The sequence below is a fragment of the Salmo salar genome, chromosome 14, assembly GCF_965601325.2.
Source record: "Salmo salar chromosome 14, fSalSal1, whole genome shotgun sequence".
NCBI classification, from domain to species: Eukaryota; Metazoa; Chordata; class Actinopteri; order Salmoniformes; family Salmonidae; genus Salmo; species Salmo salar.
Genome location: NC_138304.1, coordinates 10,181,081 through 10,196,112, shown reverse-complemented (window position 1 = coordinate 10,196,112; position 15,032 = coordinate 10,181,081). Strand labels below are relative to the sequence as shown.

Sequence of the window (15,032 nt, the reverse complement as noted above, 5' to 3'; positions counted from 1 at the left end):
GTAACCAAACAAACAGACTTGCCAGTTTAGCTAACAGTCCTAGTTTGCCATTATGAAAATCGAATAAAATAATGCCAATAATGTTTTCAATTAGACTTTTGCTTTCAAAAGCAGCTCAAACATAGAGATGTAAGAATGAACTTTAGTCATTGAATTCTACCGTGCAAATATACTGTGCGTTATAGGGAAATAAAGCACACTCTAGAATGCCAATCAGAAACAAGTATTCAACAATGCCATGGTATAATGAGTTGTATCCACCAGTCCAAAGAAAGGATTGGTGGGAGCTCAACTACTCCCATTGTTAGGGTGTAGATACCGTACCTTGTCAGCGTATCCATTATCTTTGGCTATATTCAACCATTATTGTCTGGTTTCCCCTAGATAACACAGCCACAAAGTTAAAATTGCAAAATCAAAAAAAATTATAGAAAAGAAAAATGTGCTTTTTGTCTTAATGTAAGGTTAGGGTTAGGCATAAGGTTTTGCCTGACGACTCAAACTGAATTCTTCCACTGCTCTATCGTTCGCTACATACTTCAGTCTGACTGACATCATTGAAGTCATTTGTGGTGATGTGAAAATGAGGGGTGCTGTACAAAACAGTCATCAGCGATTGGGTCAGCTCTATCCATCAGAGCATCAAAAAGTCAATGATCAAAACGCTTCTTTACCCACGTGTGTTCTGGCTCTGGCCCAACCCATCAGTTTCTGGGCCCAATCAGATGGTCTAGAATGGATTTCCATTTTTAAAATCAATGGGAAGGTATTCAGATCCAGACTCATTGAGGAGAAGAAACTCTCGTCCATGGGCGTGGCGTAGCCTTTGGCCAGAGCAAGGAGTTTGGGTAGCCAGGCAACATAAGGTTAGCAGTGTGGTTAAAGTGGCACTACAGTCTTCTTTTGACGTCATTTAACACACGATTTTCTTTAACGCCCACACCAGTAGAAATCCACTTTTTCGAGCTAAAAGACGACAGCCAGAGCTTACCCAACATCATGTTGCACAACGTTTTAAGTCAATAAATCATGGTAAATAAATCATTGACACTCTAATTTACTTGTCCTCTTGCTCAGTTGTGCACCGGGGCCTCCCACTCCTCTTTCTATTCTGGTTAGAGCCAGTTTGCTCTGTTCTGTGAAGGGAGTAGTACACAGCTTTGTACGAGATCTTCAGTTTCTTGGCAATTTCTCATATGGAATAGCCTTCATTTCTCAGAACAAGAATAGACTAACGAGTTTTAGAAGAAAGGTCTTTGTTTCTGGCCATTGTGAGCCTGTAATCAAACCCACAGATGCTGATGCTCCAGATACTCAACTAGTCTAAAGAAACCCAGTCTTTAATCAGAACAGTTTTGAGCTGTGCTAACATAATTGAAAAAGGGTTTTCAAATAATCAATTAGTCTTTTAAAATGATAAACTTGGATTAGCTAACACAACGTGCCATTGGAACACAGGAGTGATTGTTGCTGATAATGGGCCTCTGTACGCCTACGTAGATATTCCATTCAAAATCAGCCGTTTCCAGCTACAATAGTCATTTACAACATTAACAATGTTAACACTGTATTTCTGATCAATTTTATGTTATTTTAATGGACCAAAAAAATTGAATTTCTTTCAAAAACAAGGAACTTTCTAAGTGATCCCAAATTTTCAACGGTAGTGTATGACCAGTTTAAAATTTTTATAATTGTCTGATATGACAGCATTTTGCAAACCCACTCCCCGGTTGCCCAAAGCTGAATGGTTTTGATCATTATGTCTTGCTTCACTACACGCTCACTGCTTTGATATGTGTAATGTTAGCTAGAAACCACAAAGTGTCTATCCATGAATGAAAAGGCACCCACAAAAGAAAATTCAAGGAACGTATTCTTACATGTAATTTGCAGCGTGCATGATCATGAGGAAAGTCATTGTAGCTTATCATTTCACTTCCCCTGTGAGAACCATGAGCAGTGGCTGACTTGACTTTGCTGTACCGCAGGTTGCACTGTGTAGAAAACGCATATCAGCGATCTTTCAATAGTTATCCATATTACCGGAGCTTCATTTAATTATTTCTAACAATTTCTATGGCGTATGATGGCAACATTTTTTGCAATAACAATAGATGGTGACAGGGGTGCAACTTTCACAGGGAATGGGGGGACATGCCCCCCCACACCCATTCTAAAATTGCATTTTTGTCCCCCCCAGTTTTATTATTGCACTGTGATAGGAAACGCGGCACCGGTGTGCTTTAGGACCATGCAGACGGCTCAGAGCGGTTTGGTAGGCTGTTTTCCGGTTTTAGACGGCTGGATTTAGGACTGCATGGACACCACCGGAAATCCCCCGCATAGTCTGCCACACTGTGGGAGTCTTGCCGAAGCTGGAGTAACTTCCGGGCAGCCTATCTCCCGGACAACGGAGCATTGTTGTCCATACTGCCTGAGCCCAAGCTGCAGCCCTCCCGGACATCAGCGTGATGAGGTACGCTATCTGAGAGAGGTCCGAGGGAAAGGAGGAGGGCTGCAGCTTGATGATGAGGGAGCACTGAGCGAGAAACGCCCAACAGGTGCCCGACACTCCATCAGAGCATTCCGGGGGAGGTAAGCGGGGTTCCCGGGAAACCGGGGTGACCGGGGAGGTGGCGCTGCTAACAGACAGGTTACTGAGGGGCTGGGAGGTTACCGTCGTGTTAGGCTGCCTAACAGACAACCCGCGGAATTTCTCCAGCAATCTGTTCAGCGCTTGGTCATGGTGTTCGGCCAAGGTCTGGAACCCTTCCATTAGACCACAAAGCAACTCCTTGTGCGTTCCTATGGTGGCTCCTTGAGAGGAGATGGCGTTGCGGAGCTGGACCGAGTCTGCTGGGTCAGTCATGGCCAGTTCGTACTATCGCATTTCAGGTAAGACCCAGGATGCAGTCAGTGTCGAAGTAACAAAAGTGTATTACTAGGACAGGGGCTGGCAAAACGACAGGTCAAGGGCAGGCAGAGGTCAGTAATCCAGATAGGGTGCAAAAGGTTCCGGAACGGCAGGCAGTCTCAGGGTCAGAGCAGGCAGGGGTCAATAATTCAGTGTGGTGTGGCAAGGTACAGAACGGCAGGCAGGCTCAGGGTCAGGGTAGGCAGAATGGTCAAAACCAGGAAAAACTAGATAATAGAAACTAGAAACTAGAACAGCCAGGAGCAAAGGCAAAACCGCTGGTAGGTTTCACAAAACAAAACAAACTGGCAACAGACAGAGAACACAGCTAGAAATACAGTGGGGATAATGGGGAAGATTGGAGACAGCTGGAGGGGGGTGGAGGCAAGCACAAAGACAGGTGAAACAGATCAGGGTCTGACAGGAAATTGACAGATACAATGATGCAATGCCTATCTAAGTCTATGGTTGCAACTTGTCAATTCAAAGACCAACACACAGTGTAGAGCGCGCAACAGACAAGTAATAGCCTATCCAAAAGAGTAGTGTATATTCATCTTCACCTGTAATATTGGTAAATATAAAAAATAAAGACAATTTTAATTTCCAATATTCTCCCATTCTTTATTACCAAGTAAACCAGGTAAAGTTATCACATTATATTCATTTTTTTTTATATATTTTCACTCTTAAAATCTTTGGATGGGAAATTTACATGAAATGTTTACATGAAATGTGTCCTATGCAGTGAATAAAATACAGTCAGAAAAAGAAAAAAAATTCATAGTACAAAAACATACAGAAAGTCTCTTACTGGCTGGAAATATGCTAATCCAGAATAAGGCAAATAATAAAACATGTAAGCATTTTTGAAACCTTTATAAATTGCTGCTTCAACATATCCAGAGAGAAGTTTGATATTTGTGCATTCTTTTTTAAGGACCAGTAAGGCTCAAACAAAGAAATAAAAGTTTGCAACCAGGACTAAAAAGTAATAGTACGATAGTTAGTGATAATATCAAGGACAAAAAGCGATGTTTGTCATTGTTTGTGACTCCTTTTGAATATATTGATTTGGAAATGAGTAATAACATCTGAGGTAATGTAAGGCTATTAACATTATAATGACGTGAAAATGCATAAAATAACACACTAAACATTTTCTCCTTGAGATGGGCAGGAGAATAACAATTATAGTTATGCAAAATAATTTGTTGTTGGTGTAAGAAAGTTAATATTTAGTTAAGAGTAATTAACACAATTCTTAGCATATTTATATGTTGCCTTTTTATGTAATACACATGATTTCAAGTATTCTATTTGTGACACTCATTTGTATCACAGGTTGATGGTCACTAGACTGGATGCTGTATTTTATGTATGAAACTCATATTGTTGATAATGATTGACGTCAGACTGGAGCTACACTGAGCCGAGGACACACAGATATTATACTGATGAAATTATGAACATTGTGTGATTTTGTAGCAGCTGGCAAAGTCACTGTCTTTTGCCGTGACTTTGTAGAAGCCTCTGGCTGTTGTTTAGAGAACATCGGTGCTACCAGATTAGAATTTAAGGGTATGCTTAGAGAAGGGGAATTAGAAATGTCTCTTGGCTTCTGCTCTGGAGATGTTCTCCCTGAATTCTTGTAATAAACCAAAATGATTTTGATTGATATGATCAATGACTGTTGTTCACCTGGAAAACCCCATGTACTGAAATCAGGAGAAAACATAAGAGGATGTTAACGGCAATATATCATGGAAGTGTGATAATGTTGTTGGGATTCATGCCGAAGGTCAAAGCTTTAGGTGAACGGTCAAACACGATGAAGTGACTAGAAGTTACAGTGAAGGCAATCACATAGTACACTTACTGTATAAAAGGCATAGATCTGAATTAGCCTGGTTAAACTAGACTGAATGCTACGTTCACTACTGTTTGGTTTAACCAGGCTAGGTTGGAATAGCATTGGATAAGGAGGTGACTCTTGATGGATATTTTATCTTCTTCTCCATATTGTGTGCTGCTGTGCGTCCTAAATGTCTTGAAATAAATAGTATTGTGTTAAGAGTAAAATGTAACCAAAAACAACTTTTTGAGCAACGCAGATCTCATGCTGTACCTTTTGAGTTTTTTTTTTTTTTTTAAGCATGGACAGTCACAGTATATTACAAGAAATCCATGTTAGAAATGAAACTTGAAATGGTCATTTTTAAAAATGGTTATGTATCGTGAAGGCTAACACCACCATATAGCATAACTCTTATTTGACAATACACAGAAACATCCATATGTCCAAAGGGAAACTTCTTTCATATTTACACTTTTTTACAAATTGATTTTCAATATATTGCTATTAGAAAATGATAAAACACCTATTTACTCCACACGGTGGAAAAACAACAAAAGAAACATAACATTAGGGGCTTCCAATTACATATACGTACATTAGTATTCTATTTTAGATAAATAATTATTGTGGCACTTTTTCATCTTCTTTGCTGTAGTTCGGTTATACTTCCCAGTGGGCCAAACTGGTTCAAACTGGTTGAATTGACGCCATAAAGAAGGAATTTCAACCAGTTTCGGCGTAATTTCAAACAGTTTCTCATTGTAATGATGTCATTTCAACCAGTTTTGCTTGGTTAGGCCTCCTGGAGATGAACACAACTCTAAGGGACAAACAGATCAGTCATTTATCTGGTTCAAGGCAACTCTACTATCCAGCCTGCAAGGCAGCCTGCTTTGTTTTTGTCATCCACAATCAGGTAAACAATGTGAACCATTACATTAACCACTTGACCTCCCAGCAAACACACAACCACCACATACATAATGTCTCCAAGTTGACTCCAAGTTGTGGGCCTCAACCTGCTGGTACAGTACCAGCTGGTACCATATTAGTTTTACCAACCCGAGAAATTAAAAAAAAGCATCAAATAATACAATCTAAATGTCCTCATAGCGAATTATCAATGAATGTTAACAGTATCTATATCTTTTCACATAAATCTGTCCAGTGAATCTTCCATCATCACTCATTCACACATTTCTTCTCACAAATAAAACTGGATGTGGTGCCAATGATAAATGACTTTGATAAACGTAAGTGTTGAATTCATTATCTTTGCCTCGACAACCCTCAAGGTGCACAGAACGGAAAAAGGCTGTACTACTTGCATAAACCCCAACAGTGAGACTACTGTATTGAGCGTGTTAAAACAAAGTGATACCCTGGTGAACTTTGTGAATTACATCACATCCTGTTGTTGCTTCTATCCCATCATCCACCCTTCCCTGCTCAAGTGTAAGGTTTCAGTTGTTTTTTCAGTTGGTAGCTTGAATGAAGAATCCGTAGTAGACGCTCATCATCCTCACAATCAAAAGCCATTGTATGGGTGAAAGGGTGTCATTATACAACAGTAGTGACTAGTTGTCCGCCAGATATTTCCCTGTAAAGAAACACAGAGTATTCAATCAAGGGAATTTCAACTATTGCCAAAGTGTTGTCTTGCCTTGTTTGCATGGTAAGGCAACAATGTCACATTCAGGATTAGGAACGGTATAATTTCAATTCAGTTTCAAATAAGGGCCCAAGATTAGCATCCCAAAATGTGTGACAATGACCATGGGAGATGACAAGACAGCACAAACAGATCTGGGATCAGGCCAGTATTTTCATGCTTCCCTCACACACAGACACTGACCTGCTGCAAATCTCTTTTTGACCAGCGAGAGCCTGTAGCCAGTCCCCACCAGCTGGATGTCACAGCCTGACAGAGTGCTGCCCTCGCTGGTGAAATGCACCGCCAACTGGGATGGCTTACTGGGACCCTCTGTCAACTGGAACCTACCCAGTAGAGCCCCCACTCCTATAGGAAAGAGAATGAGGATGATGATGATGATGGTGATGGTGAAGAGTATCATTCAGATTATGAAGATAAAGTTGGGGCAGATGAAAACAAAGACGATAAGGAAGAGGAGGAGGACAGGATAGGAGAAGGAGGAAGAAGAGGAGGAGGAGGAAGACAGGAAAAGTGAAAGAGGAGGAAGAGGATGAGGAAGAGATAAAGGAAGATCACCTACCTCCATTTTCAGACCTCTGGGAAAGGCTTGGTATCTTCCATAGAATTTTCTGCTGCTCTGGTTTCCTTAGAGAGAAAACAAAATAGTTATAGTTGCCTACTTGCCATTATTATTTCAAGTACATTAACCTGAATTTTTTCAAATTTGATTAAAATAACAATTCTAAGATTAAATACATTTTAAAAGAATCTCAGGTCAGCAATTCAGCATCCTTACCAGGTAGCAGTGGGGATCATGGCTTGGAGCTTGTGCACGCCCCCGTCCACAGGGACCAGGAAGTGGATGTTGTGGAGGGGCGAGGGGGCGGCCATGGCATCCATGTTGTATTTGTAGTCTATCCTGAGATCCGTGCTGGTGGCATCGCCACGCCAACTCACTGCCAGGTTCAGGGGAGTCGACTGGATCCCATCGGCTGCCACCTGAGACAGAAACTCACACACACAGTATTTTGCATTTGTTTAACAATTCTATGTAATTGTGACTATATACAGTATATGTAATAATATGTAATAATATGCACTATGCAGATGGCCTCACCTGATATTTGATCATGTCCACATTATAGTAGGTTGCTTGAGGCTTCTGTTCAGCCACTCTCCTCAGGTGGCTCATCAGGTTTGGCATATTTACCCAGAATTCCTTGGTTTCCACATTGGACATGGTGGTGTCACTGGAAAGAAATACATGACGTGGGCATTTTAGATTTGGCCACAATCCATGATATATTTTTTTACATTTTTATAATCCTTGCCCCAAAACAAATTAGTGAGTCAGTGCACTGTATAGTAAGCCTTACCAGCACAGTAGCTGTGGATTGGGGAGGACCTGCTCAAGCCGGCTGTAGTTGCTGATGCTGAAGGTGAGCACAGGGGCTGACGGGTGGCTAGCAAAGTGCCTGGTGATGCCCGCAGGGAAAGACAGCACCATCTCCCCAGTGATCTTTACCACACACCTGAAAAACGGAGAATAGAGCCACCTCAGTGCTCAGAAATGGGTCAAGACAAAAAAGAAAAGAAAAAGACAAAAACTGCAGTACCCAGAATCCTTAGGGATGCCACAAACAAGCAAACTACATTTCACTACAAAATATCCACATTCTCAGAACAATCTAGGCAAAAAAATGAATTTCCCTGTGGGCACAGCAAAAGGGGACAATAAATAGGCATAGCTGCAATGTGATAATATATATCAACAACAATATCATAGCCATCTTACTTGTTGCATTTATTCTGATGAGGGTCGCTTTGCCGGCTGAAACATCATGTTGTCATGAATTTGCATTCACATCAGTATTGACTTTGATTCACATCAATGTTGTTATCGATAATAGTATCAATGTTGCTACTTGTGTAGGCATTAGCCTAGCATTGAAATGAGAATGTAAGCCTATTTCTATTGCTACTTGTGTTACCATTAGCCTAGCATTGAGAGGAATGCTAGTCTTACTTGCTGGGGTCGGCTCCTTTGAAGTAGGCGTTGATGGTCTCGGTGAAGGCAGCCGCCACAGGCAGAGTGTCCTGGGCTCCCATGGTGAGTGGGCTGGGTCCTCTGGAGCATCCTGACACACACACACACACACACACACACACACACACACACACACACACACACACACACACACACACACACACACACACACACACACACACACACACACACACACACACACACACACACACACACACACACACACACACACACACACACACACACAGTTGATTACTATAGAAAGACACTAGCTCAGTACTTTCAGCACTTCCTGTGTCTGTAACGGCCTACTGACATGGTCAAATGAGCAGACATGCGTAAGGAAGGGGAGATGGGAAGAGCATGGTGAAAGAGCATAGAAATGGCAAGAAAGACGATTTGGACAGATCATAGAAAGGGATAAAATGACGAATGAAGAGGATGCTTAAAGAGACTAGAATAGCATGGACAACCAGAGTAGTGCAGTACAACACAGTAGCCTCCATACACTGGTACTGGGTCATATTTATTAGGAACCAAACGGACTGAAAGAGACTTGTCCAATAAGACATGCTATTTTTCCTTTTCCGTTGCACATTTTTGTTGTTGTTGCAGTGTACCCGAATGAATACGACCCTGGTACGACTCACCTTCGAAAGACAAATAAAACCGGCCATGGTCAAACCATACCATGGCTGGCTGTTTTTCCTCTGTGTGTGCGGGGAGGGTTAGAGGACATGGGGGAGAGGCAGGCAGGAGGAGAGGAAGAGAAGAAGAGGTGGATGAGTTACTGGAGGTGTAGACCCATCACAAGACACTGAGGGCAAGGCCAGAGGGAGCTTTTGCGTGATGGATAGATAGAAAGTGAGAGAACATCAGATTGTGCATGGTATACCATTGTGTGTTTAGGAGGGTGAAGATGATGAGGGATGTGCATGTATGCATCATTATGTACAGGGTACATGCTTCCATTCTCCACAGTATTTAACCAGGTTGTACCGTTGTGGTGAAAAAGGCTTGTCCTATTATGGTCAAAATACCTGTTCCACCAAAAGTCAAATTTTATGCTTCAAATTTGAGCATACCACCACTCACAAAATGACAAAACAATGAACAGTTCATTATGATGAACACTGAATGTATTAACACCAGAGACATACACTGAGTATATAAAACATTAAGAACAGGTCAAAGCTATGATCCCTTATTGATGTCACATATTAAATCCACTTAAATCAGTGCAAAAAATGATTTTTAAGCCCTGCTACAATTGAGACATGGATTGTGTATGTGTGCCATTGAGATGGTGAATGGACAAGACAAAAAAATGTAAGTGCCTTTGAATGGGGTATGGTAGTTGTTGCCAGGCGCACCGCTTTGTGTCAAGAACTGCAACGCTGGTGGATTATTCACTCTCAACAGTTTCCCATGTGTATCAAGAATGGTCCAACACCCAAAGGACATCCAGCCAACTTGACACAACTGTGGGAAGCATTGGAGTCAACATGGGCCAGCATCCCTGTGGAACGCTTCCGACACCTTGTCGAGTCTATGCCCCAAAGAATTGAGGCTGTTCTGAGGGCAAAAGGGGGGGTGCAATTCAATATTAGGAATGTGTTCCCAATGTTTGGTATTCTCAGCGTACACAGGTGAAGGAGGTGTTATGGAGGATGGTAGTACCTGTGGTGGATATGTTGAGTTCTCTCCCCAGGGTGGGGGTGGAGGCTGCGCTCAGTGAGGTGATGGAGGAGATTGAGGAGGAACTCTCGGCCCGGGCCAGGGGGGCGAAGGGAGGAGGGCTGCCGGAGACTGGGGGGCTGAAGGGTCGAGTCTGGGGGAGGGGGTGAGAATATCAGTAGCCCGCTCCTGTACCAAACTTTTTAAAACACATTGTAATGTTAGCATAGTAACCGCAGTTAGGTTAAGTAGTACCTCTAACTTTGTGGAAATCGGTTGAAGAAAAAAACGAATAATGAGAGTCTAATAAATTCTAATGGTATCGATCAGAAGTCTAACACATGTAAGAGTATACTGTAGGTGCCATACCAGGTCTCCTATTGGTTTCCCAGGGGGCAGTTTGGGTCGAGAGGAGGGCCTTGTAGGAAGAGGGGGAGGGATTGGACTGCCTCCTGACAGGGGCGTGGAAGGACGAGCTGGAGAGGAGGGGCCTGCACAGGGAAAAGAAAGGCATGTGACATGAGGAAAAATGTCCCCAATTTAGAAGTGTTATGATCAGCTATGACTTACACTATATAGAGTACATGACCATCTAGATCCGATAGCAATTGACCACAAGTAATAGATGTCCACAAATTACAGTTTCACTACGATCGGACTACCCATTCTAATGATTGTATTTCTACGTTTTCCTACAGTTGTAATCTACCCACTCTATCTATGTTTTTCCTACAGTGGTACTCACCACTGCCTGGGTAGGGTCCGGGGGAGGACACCATGGACCTGTAGGTGAGCGGGGGGAGTGGGGGCGGTGTGCCCCTGAAGCCTGGGGTCAGCCCAAGGGGCGAGGCCATATAGTCAGGCTGCTCTTCCCTCAGGAACGCCAGAGGGGAAGGGACACCTGCCCGAAGGTAGCGCTCCACAGGCAGGGGGGGAGGGATGGGACTGGTAGGGGCAGGGGAGTACTCCAGTGAGCCAGAGGGAGCAGGGGAGTACCCCAGTATCTCATCATCCAAAAACAGACTAGGATCGATGCCGATGCATGGCAGAGAGTCCGGGGGAGAGAAGTCGGGAGGCAGGGGAGGAACGGGTTCATCTGGAGGAGGAATAGAGATAATGGAGATGGGAGAGTCGGGGGGAGAGGAGAAGGGCGGCGGGGAGGGGGGAGGCTCATCCGGAGGGGGGCCCGCGGAGAGGCAGGGGGAGTCTGGGGTGGAGGAGAGGGAGTGGGGCGAGTCGGAAGGAGGAGAGGCAGAGGGCGGAGGAGGGGCCGGTTCGTCTGGTGGGGGCGGTCTCTCGCTGTTGAAGCTGATCCATCGGGGCGAGTCCCTGTCCTCACTGGTCTGGGAAGATTCCATGGTGCCGAACACGTTTTCCAGGTCAGGCACAGGGGAACCTCTGTACGAGGCTGGGGATTGGACATTCAGGTAGATAGGGTTGGGGCTTGGGACTATTCTCCCATTGGGTAAATCAGCTGTGGAAAAAAATAGTTCAGAGATCTTGCTGATTTAAAGTGGCCCTTCTATCAATGCTGTCCAAAGAACAACGAGATTCACTATGACAACTGTGCACGAGGCATGGGAATATGGAAGCTGATTCATTCCAAAACAAATACAAATAAAACCATTTCAGTTTTGGAATGAATCTGCTTCGATATGGGAATTATGGTCATTGGCAGAATAATATTACCGGAAGAATCAGTCAAAGAATAGCCTTGACTAGCTGCTGGGATGTTCTTGGGAGGCAGTGGAGGAGGAGCTACAATGAGAGTGACACTTGGTCAAAGGACTTGCATTTTGTACAATAGTTAGTTTACAGTACTACGGTACTAGAGAGTGTGACACTAGGTCAGTCTATAGACTTACTATAACACTTAGTAACACAATTGACTTAAACGTTTGTCTCAAACTGGCGGGCCAGATACGGACCACAAGCCGATTTAATGGCCCGTAGATGTCTTAGAAATATAGTAATCTAAAATCACAAACATGACTGATGAATGATAGTTTGGGCTTACCTCCTGTGGGAAAGGATCTGGTCAGAGGGGAGTCAGGGTACGGTCTGGAGTCACACCATGCATCGGCCTCTATGCAGACCACTATGATAAAGCAAGACATGATATCAAACTTGATCAAAAGTTTATCGAACTTCAGTGGGAACATAAGGTATCATGCACAAATATATCACACACAGCCAGAACAGGCACTGTTGGGTGATAATACAGCTACAGATAGTAGTATTATTATGATTAGGAGCAATCAACCAACATACCACTGTAATAACACATAGCTAAAACCCATGCAACACAAATACAAATATGCAGTCAGAAAGACTATTTTTGTGAGAGTTACCATCATTTCTGTTACTATCATATCTGTGTGTCTCATAGGTCATCTCCGGAGGAAGCCCGTAGAAAGCTGGGGATGCTCTGCGATTCTGGGATACTCTCTCACTGCAAGAGATGATAACATACATAAATACGATTTTATGACTCTGATATTCAAGATTTCCTTCATTTTCTTGTGGTGTGTTATTAAATTGAACTTAACAGCTTTATTTTTTCCCAATGATAATATTTAGCAGACCCATTACAAATTCTAACAATACAGTATGTAAATATGCTACCCTATTTGCATTGTTAATTTTAGCACGGGTTTGAACTCTGACCTTTGTGCCTCGAGGGCGGGGCTTGGCGTAAGGGTGGAGCGTATGGGTCTGGCAATCTCTTCACCTGGAAAGAACAACCCAATATGGAAGGATGTATTGCAAAAGGAAAGAGCGAAATGGGATTATACTGGGAAATATAGGTTCATCTGTGGACATCGGAGGGTTTGGAGTTAAGATCAGAAAGAATGGTGGATTGGCCGCTGTGGGTGAAAATCCAGCACTTGAAAAAGAGGCAATTAGGAATATATGTATAATTACTTAACTACAGGTACCGTAGATGTGTGCAAAATAGCTGTAAGTAGCAGTAGATGTATTGTTGTCCGTTAGTTTACTCCAATCAGGGAGGGATGGTAGGGTAGGCAGAAAAAAGTAAAGAGAAGAAAAAACCTAAAAACTAAAAAACACTGGTACAGCGCAAAGCCTTAGCATTACAACAACCCTAGTCGCACAGTGCTCCCAAAATAAAACTCATGGTTGTACAGCAAAACATTTCCTTGCATATGCGACCGAACTGGTCACATTTTAGAGCCCTGATCACACACACATGACTAACTCCATGTATTTCTTATCATGCAGATGCTCTGGTAGAGGTTTAGGTAGGCTTACAGTACAATGGCAGGCAAATGGGCTACCAAAACTCACACATTGACTCCCAGTCCAGCTAAAACAGTAGCCAGTTCAGTAATGATTTTCTATATGGGGGGGGGGTTAAACCATTACAACAATAAATACATGAATAATAATAAAGGAACAACCCAATACCACTAATATTATATATCATATATTATTATATGTATATGTATGTATTCACTGCTTGAGTTCCTGCATCTCCTATAGAATAAGCTCAAAAGTATTGTGGTTCCTGCACCTGAATATGAACAGTACCGGCACTCAAAATGAGCACAGGCACCTATTCCAGTCCAAGTCAAGCACTGGTGATAATACAGCTACAGATAGCATTATTATGATTAGGGGCAATCAACCAACATACTGTATTAACACAAAGCTAAGACCCATGCAACATATGCAGTCAGAAAGACTATTCTTGTGAGAGTTACCATCATTTCTGTTACTATCATATATGTGTGTCTCATAGGTCGTCTCTGGAGGAAGCCCGAAGAAAGCTGGGGATGCTCTGCGACTCTGGGATACTCTCTCACTGCAAGAGATGATAAAGTCAACTTCCATAAATATGATTTTACAACTCTGATATTCAAGATTTCATCGATTTTCTTGTAGTGTGTCATTGAAATTGAAAGAACAGCTTTATTTTCCCCAACGATAACATTTAGCAGAATTCTAACAATACAGTATGTTAATATGCTAGGCTGTTTGCATTGTTAGCATTAGCGCGGGTTTGAATTTTGACCTTTGCATCTCGGGGGCGGGGCTTGGCGTCGGGGTGGAGCGTCTGGGTCTGGCAATCTCCTCACCTGGAAAGAACAATATTATAATATTATATATCATAACATTCTATCATATATTATTATATGTATACTGGATGTCTTCAAATTGTGACAGCCACTGAATGTGCATCTGCACTCAAACTAGTGTAACTACAGTATGTATTCCAACCCTAAACAAATTGTTTAACTGATGGTGTAGAACTATGACGTTATACTGTACTGTATGTGTATGTAGTTGACACTGACATGATGTCAAACCAATTACAAATAGCATTACACTACTTCCACAAACAATGTACTTACAAGACAGGTGTCTCTTTATCGAGCCCTGCAACGAAAATAAAGTCATTTTCAGTGTAACAGTAAAAAGGAATCCTAACCTCACATAAGAAACATGAAGGTAAACAGTTCAACTGATAGTTCATTTCCCCGGATGAGTCTCCCTGCTAATGTGAATGAATAGAGTGAAGAACTAACTGTAAGTATGGACACTGACAAAAGACCAAATTTTTTGAGGCCATCAGTAAATTTCATATTGCTGGACTGGAGAATAGGTGTTGAAAGGCCGTGTTTGGGTATGTAGAAAATTAAATGGACAGCACCAAAAGATAATCTTCAATAATTCATTTATTTCCCTGCAAGTGTTTTGGGTGCAGACACTTTTAAAATAAGCCACCAGGTGGCGACTTACCGGGCTGCGTCTCTGAGACCAGCAAAAAGGAAGAGAGAACAGACCTGGTCAGAGAGTGAGTGACAAATCAGTCAAATGGAACGGAAAAGAATGTAGCACCCCTTTACTTCAGCAC

General features: G+C 42.5%; 1 protein-coding gene across 1 annotated transcript in view; it reads right to left on the bottom strand.

Annotated features, from left to right (window-relative positions):
• Positions 1-3,527: 3,527 nt before the first annotated feature.
• LOC106568723 (SH3-containing GRB2-like protein 3-interacting protein 1) overlaps positions 3,528-15,032 on the bottom strand; it is a 36,805-nt gene continuing 25,300 nt past the window's right edge. The window contains exons 6-24 of the mRNA XM_082960673.1: positions 14,918-14,961; positions 14,530-14,554; positions 14,190-14,253; positions 13,879-13,979; positions 12,821-12,884; positions 12,505-12,605; positions 12,171-12,251; positions 11,843-11,911; positions 10,899-11,627; positions 10,523-10,644; positions 10,157-10,307; positions 9,127-9,186; positions 8,456-8,567; positions 7,806-7,961; positions 7,547-7,679; positions 7,226-7,428; positions 7,010-7,074; positions 6,631-6,795; positions 3,528-6,375 (exon numbers count right to left, since the gene is read on the bottom strand). Of these exons, the coding sequence (XP_082816799.1) occupies positions 6,353-6,375; positions 6,631-6,795; positions 7,010-7,074; positions 7,226-7,428; positions 7,547-7,679; positions 7,806-7,961; positions 8,456-8,567; positions 9,127-9,186; positions 10,157-10,307; positions 10,523-10,644; positions 10,899-11,627; positions 11,843-11,911; positions 12,171-12,251; positions 12,505-12,605; positions 12,821-12,884; positions 13,879-13,979; positions 14,190-14,253; positions 14,530-14,554; positions 14,918-14,961 (2,468 nt within the window). The 3' untranslated portion in view covers positions 3,528-6,352. The remainder of the gene's footprint in view (positions 6,376-6,630; positions 6,796-7,009; positions 7,075-7,225; positions 7,429-7,546; positions 7,680-7,805; positions 7,962-8,455; positions 8,568-9,126; positions 9,187-10,156; positions 10,308-10,522; positions 10,645-10,898; positions 11,628-11,842; positions 11,912-12,170; positions 12,252-12,504; positions 12,606-12,820; positions 12,885-13,878; positions 13,980-14,189; positions 14,254-14,529; positions 14,555-14,917; positions 14,962-15,032) is intronic.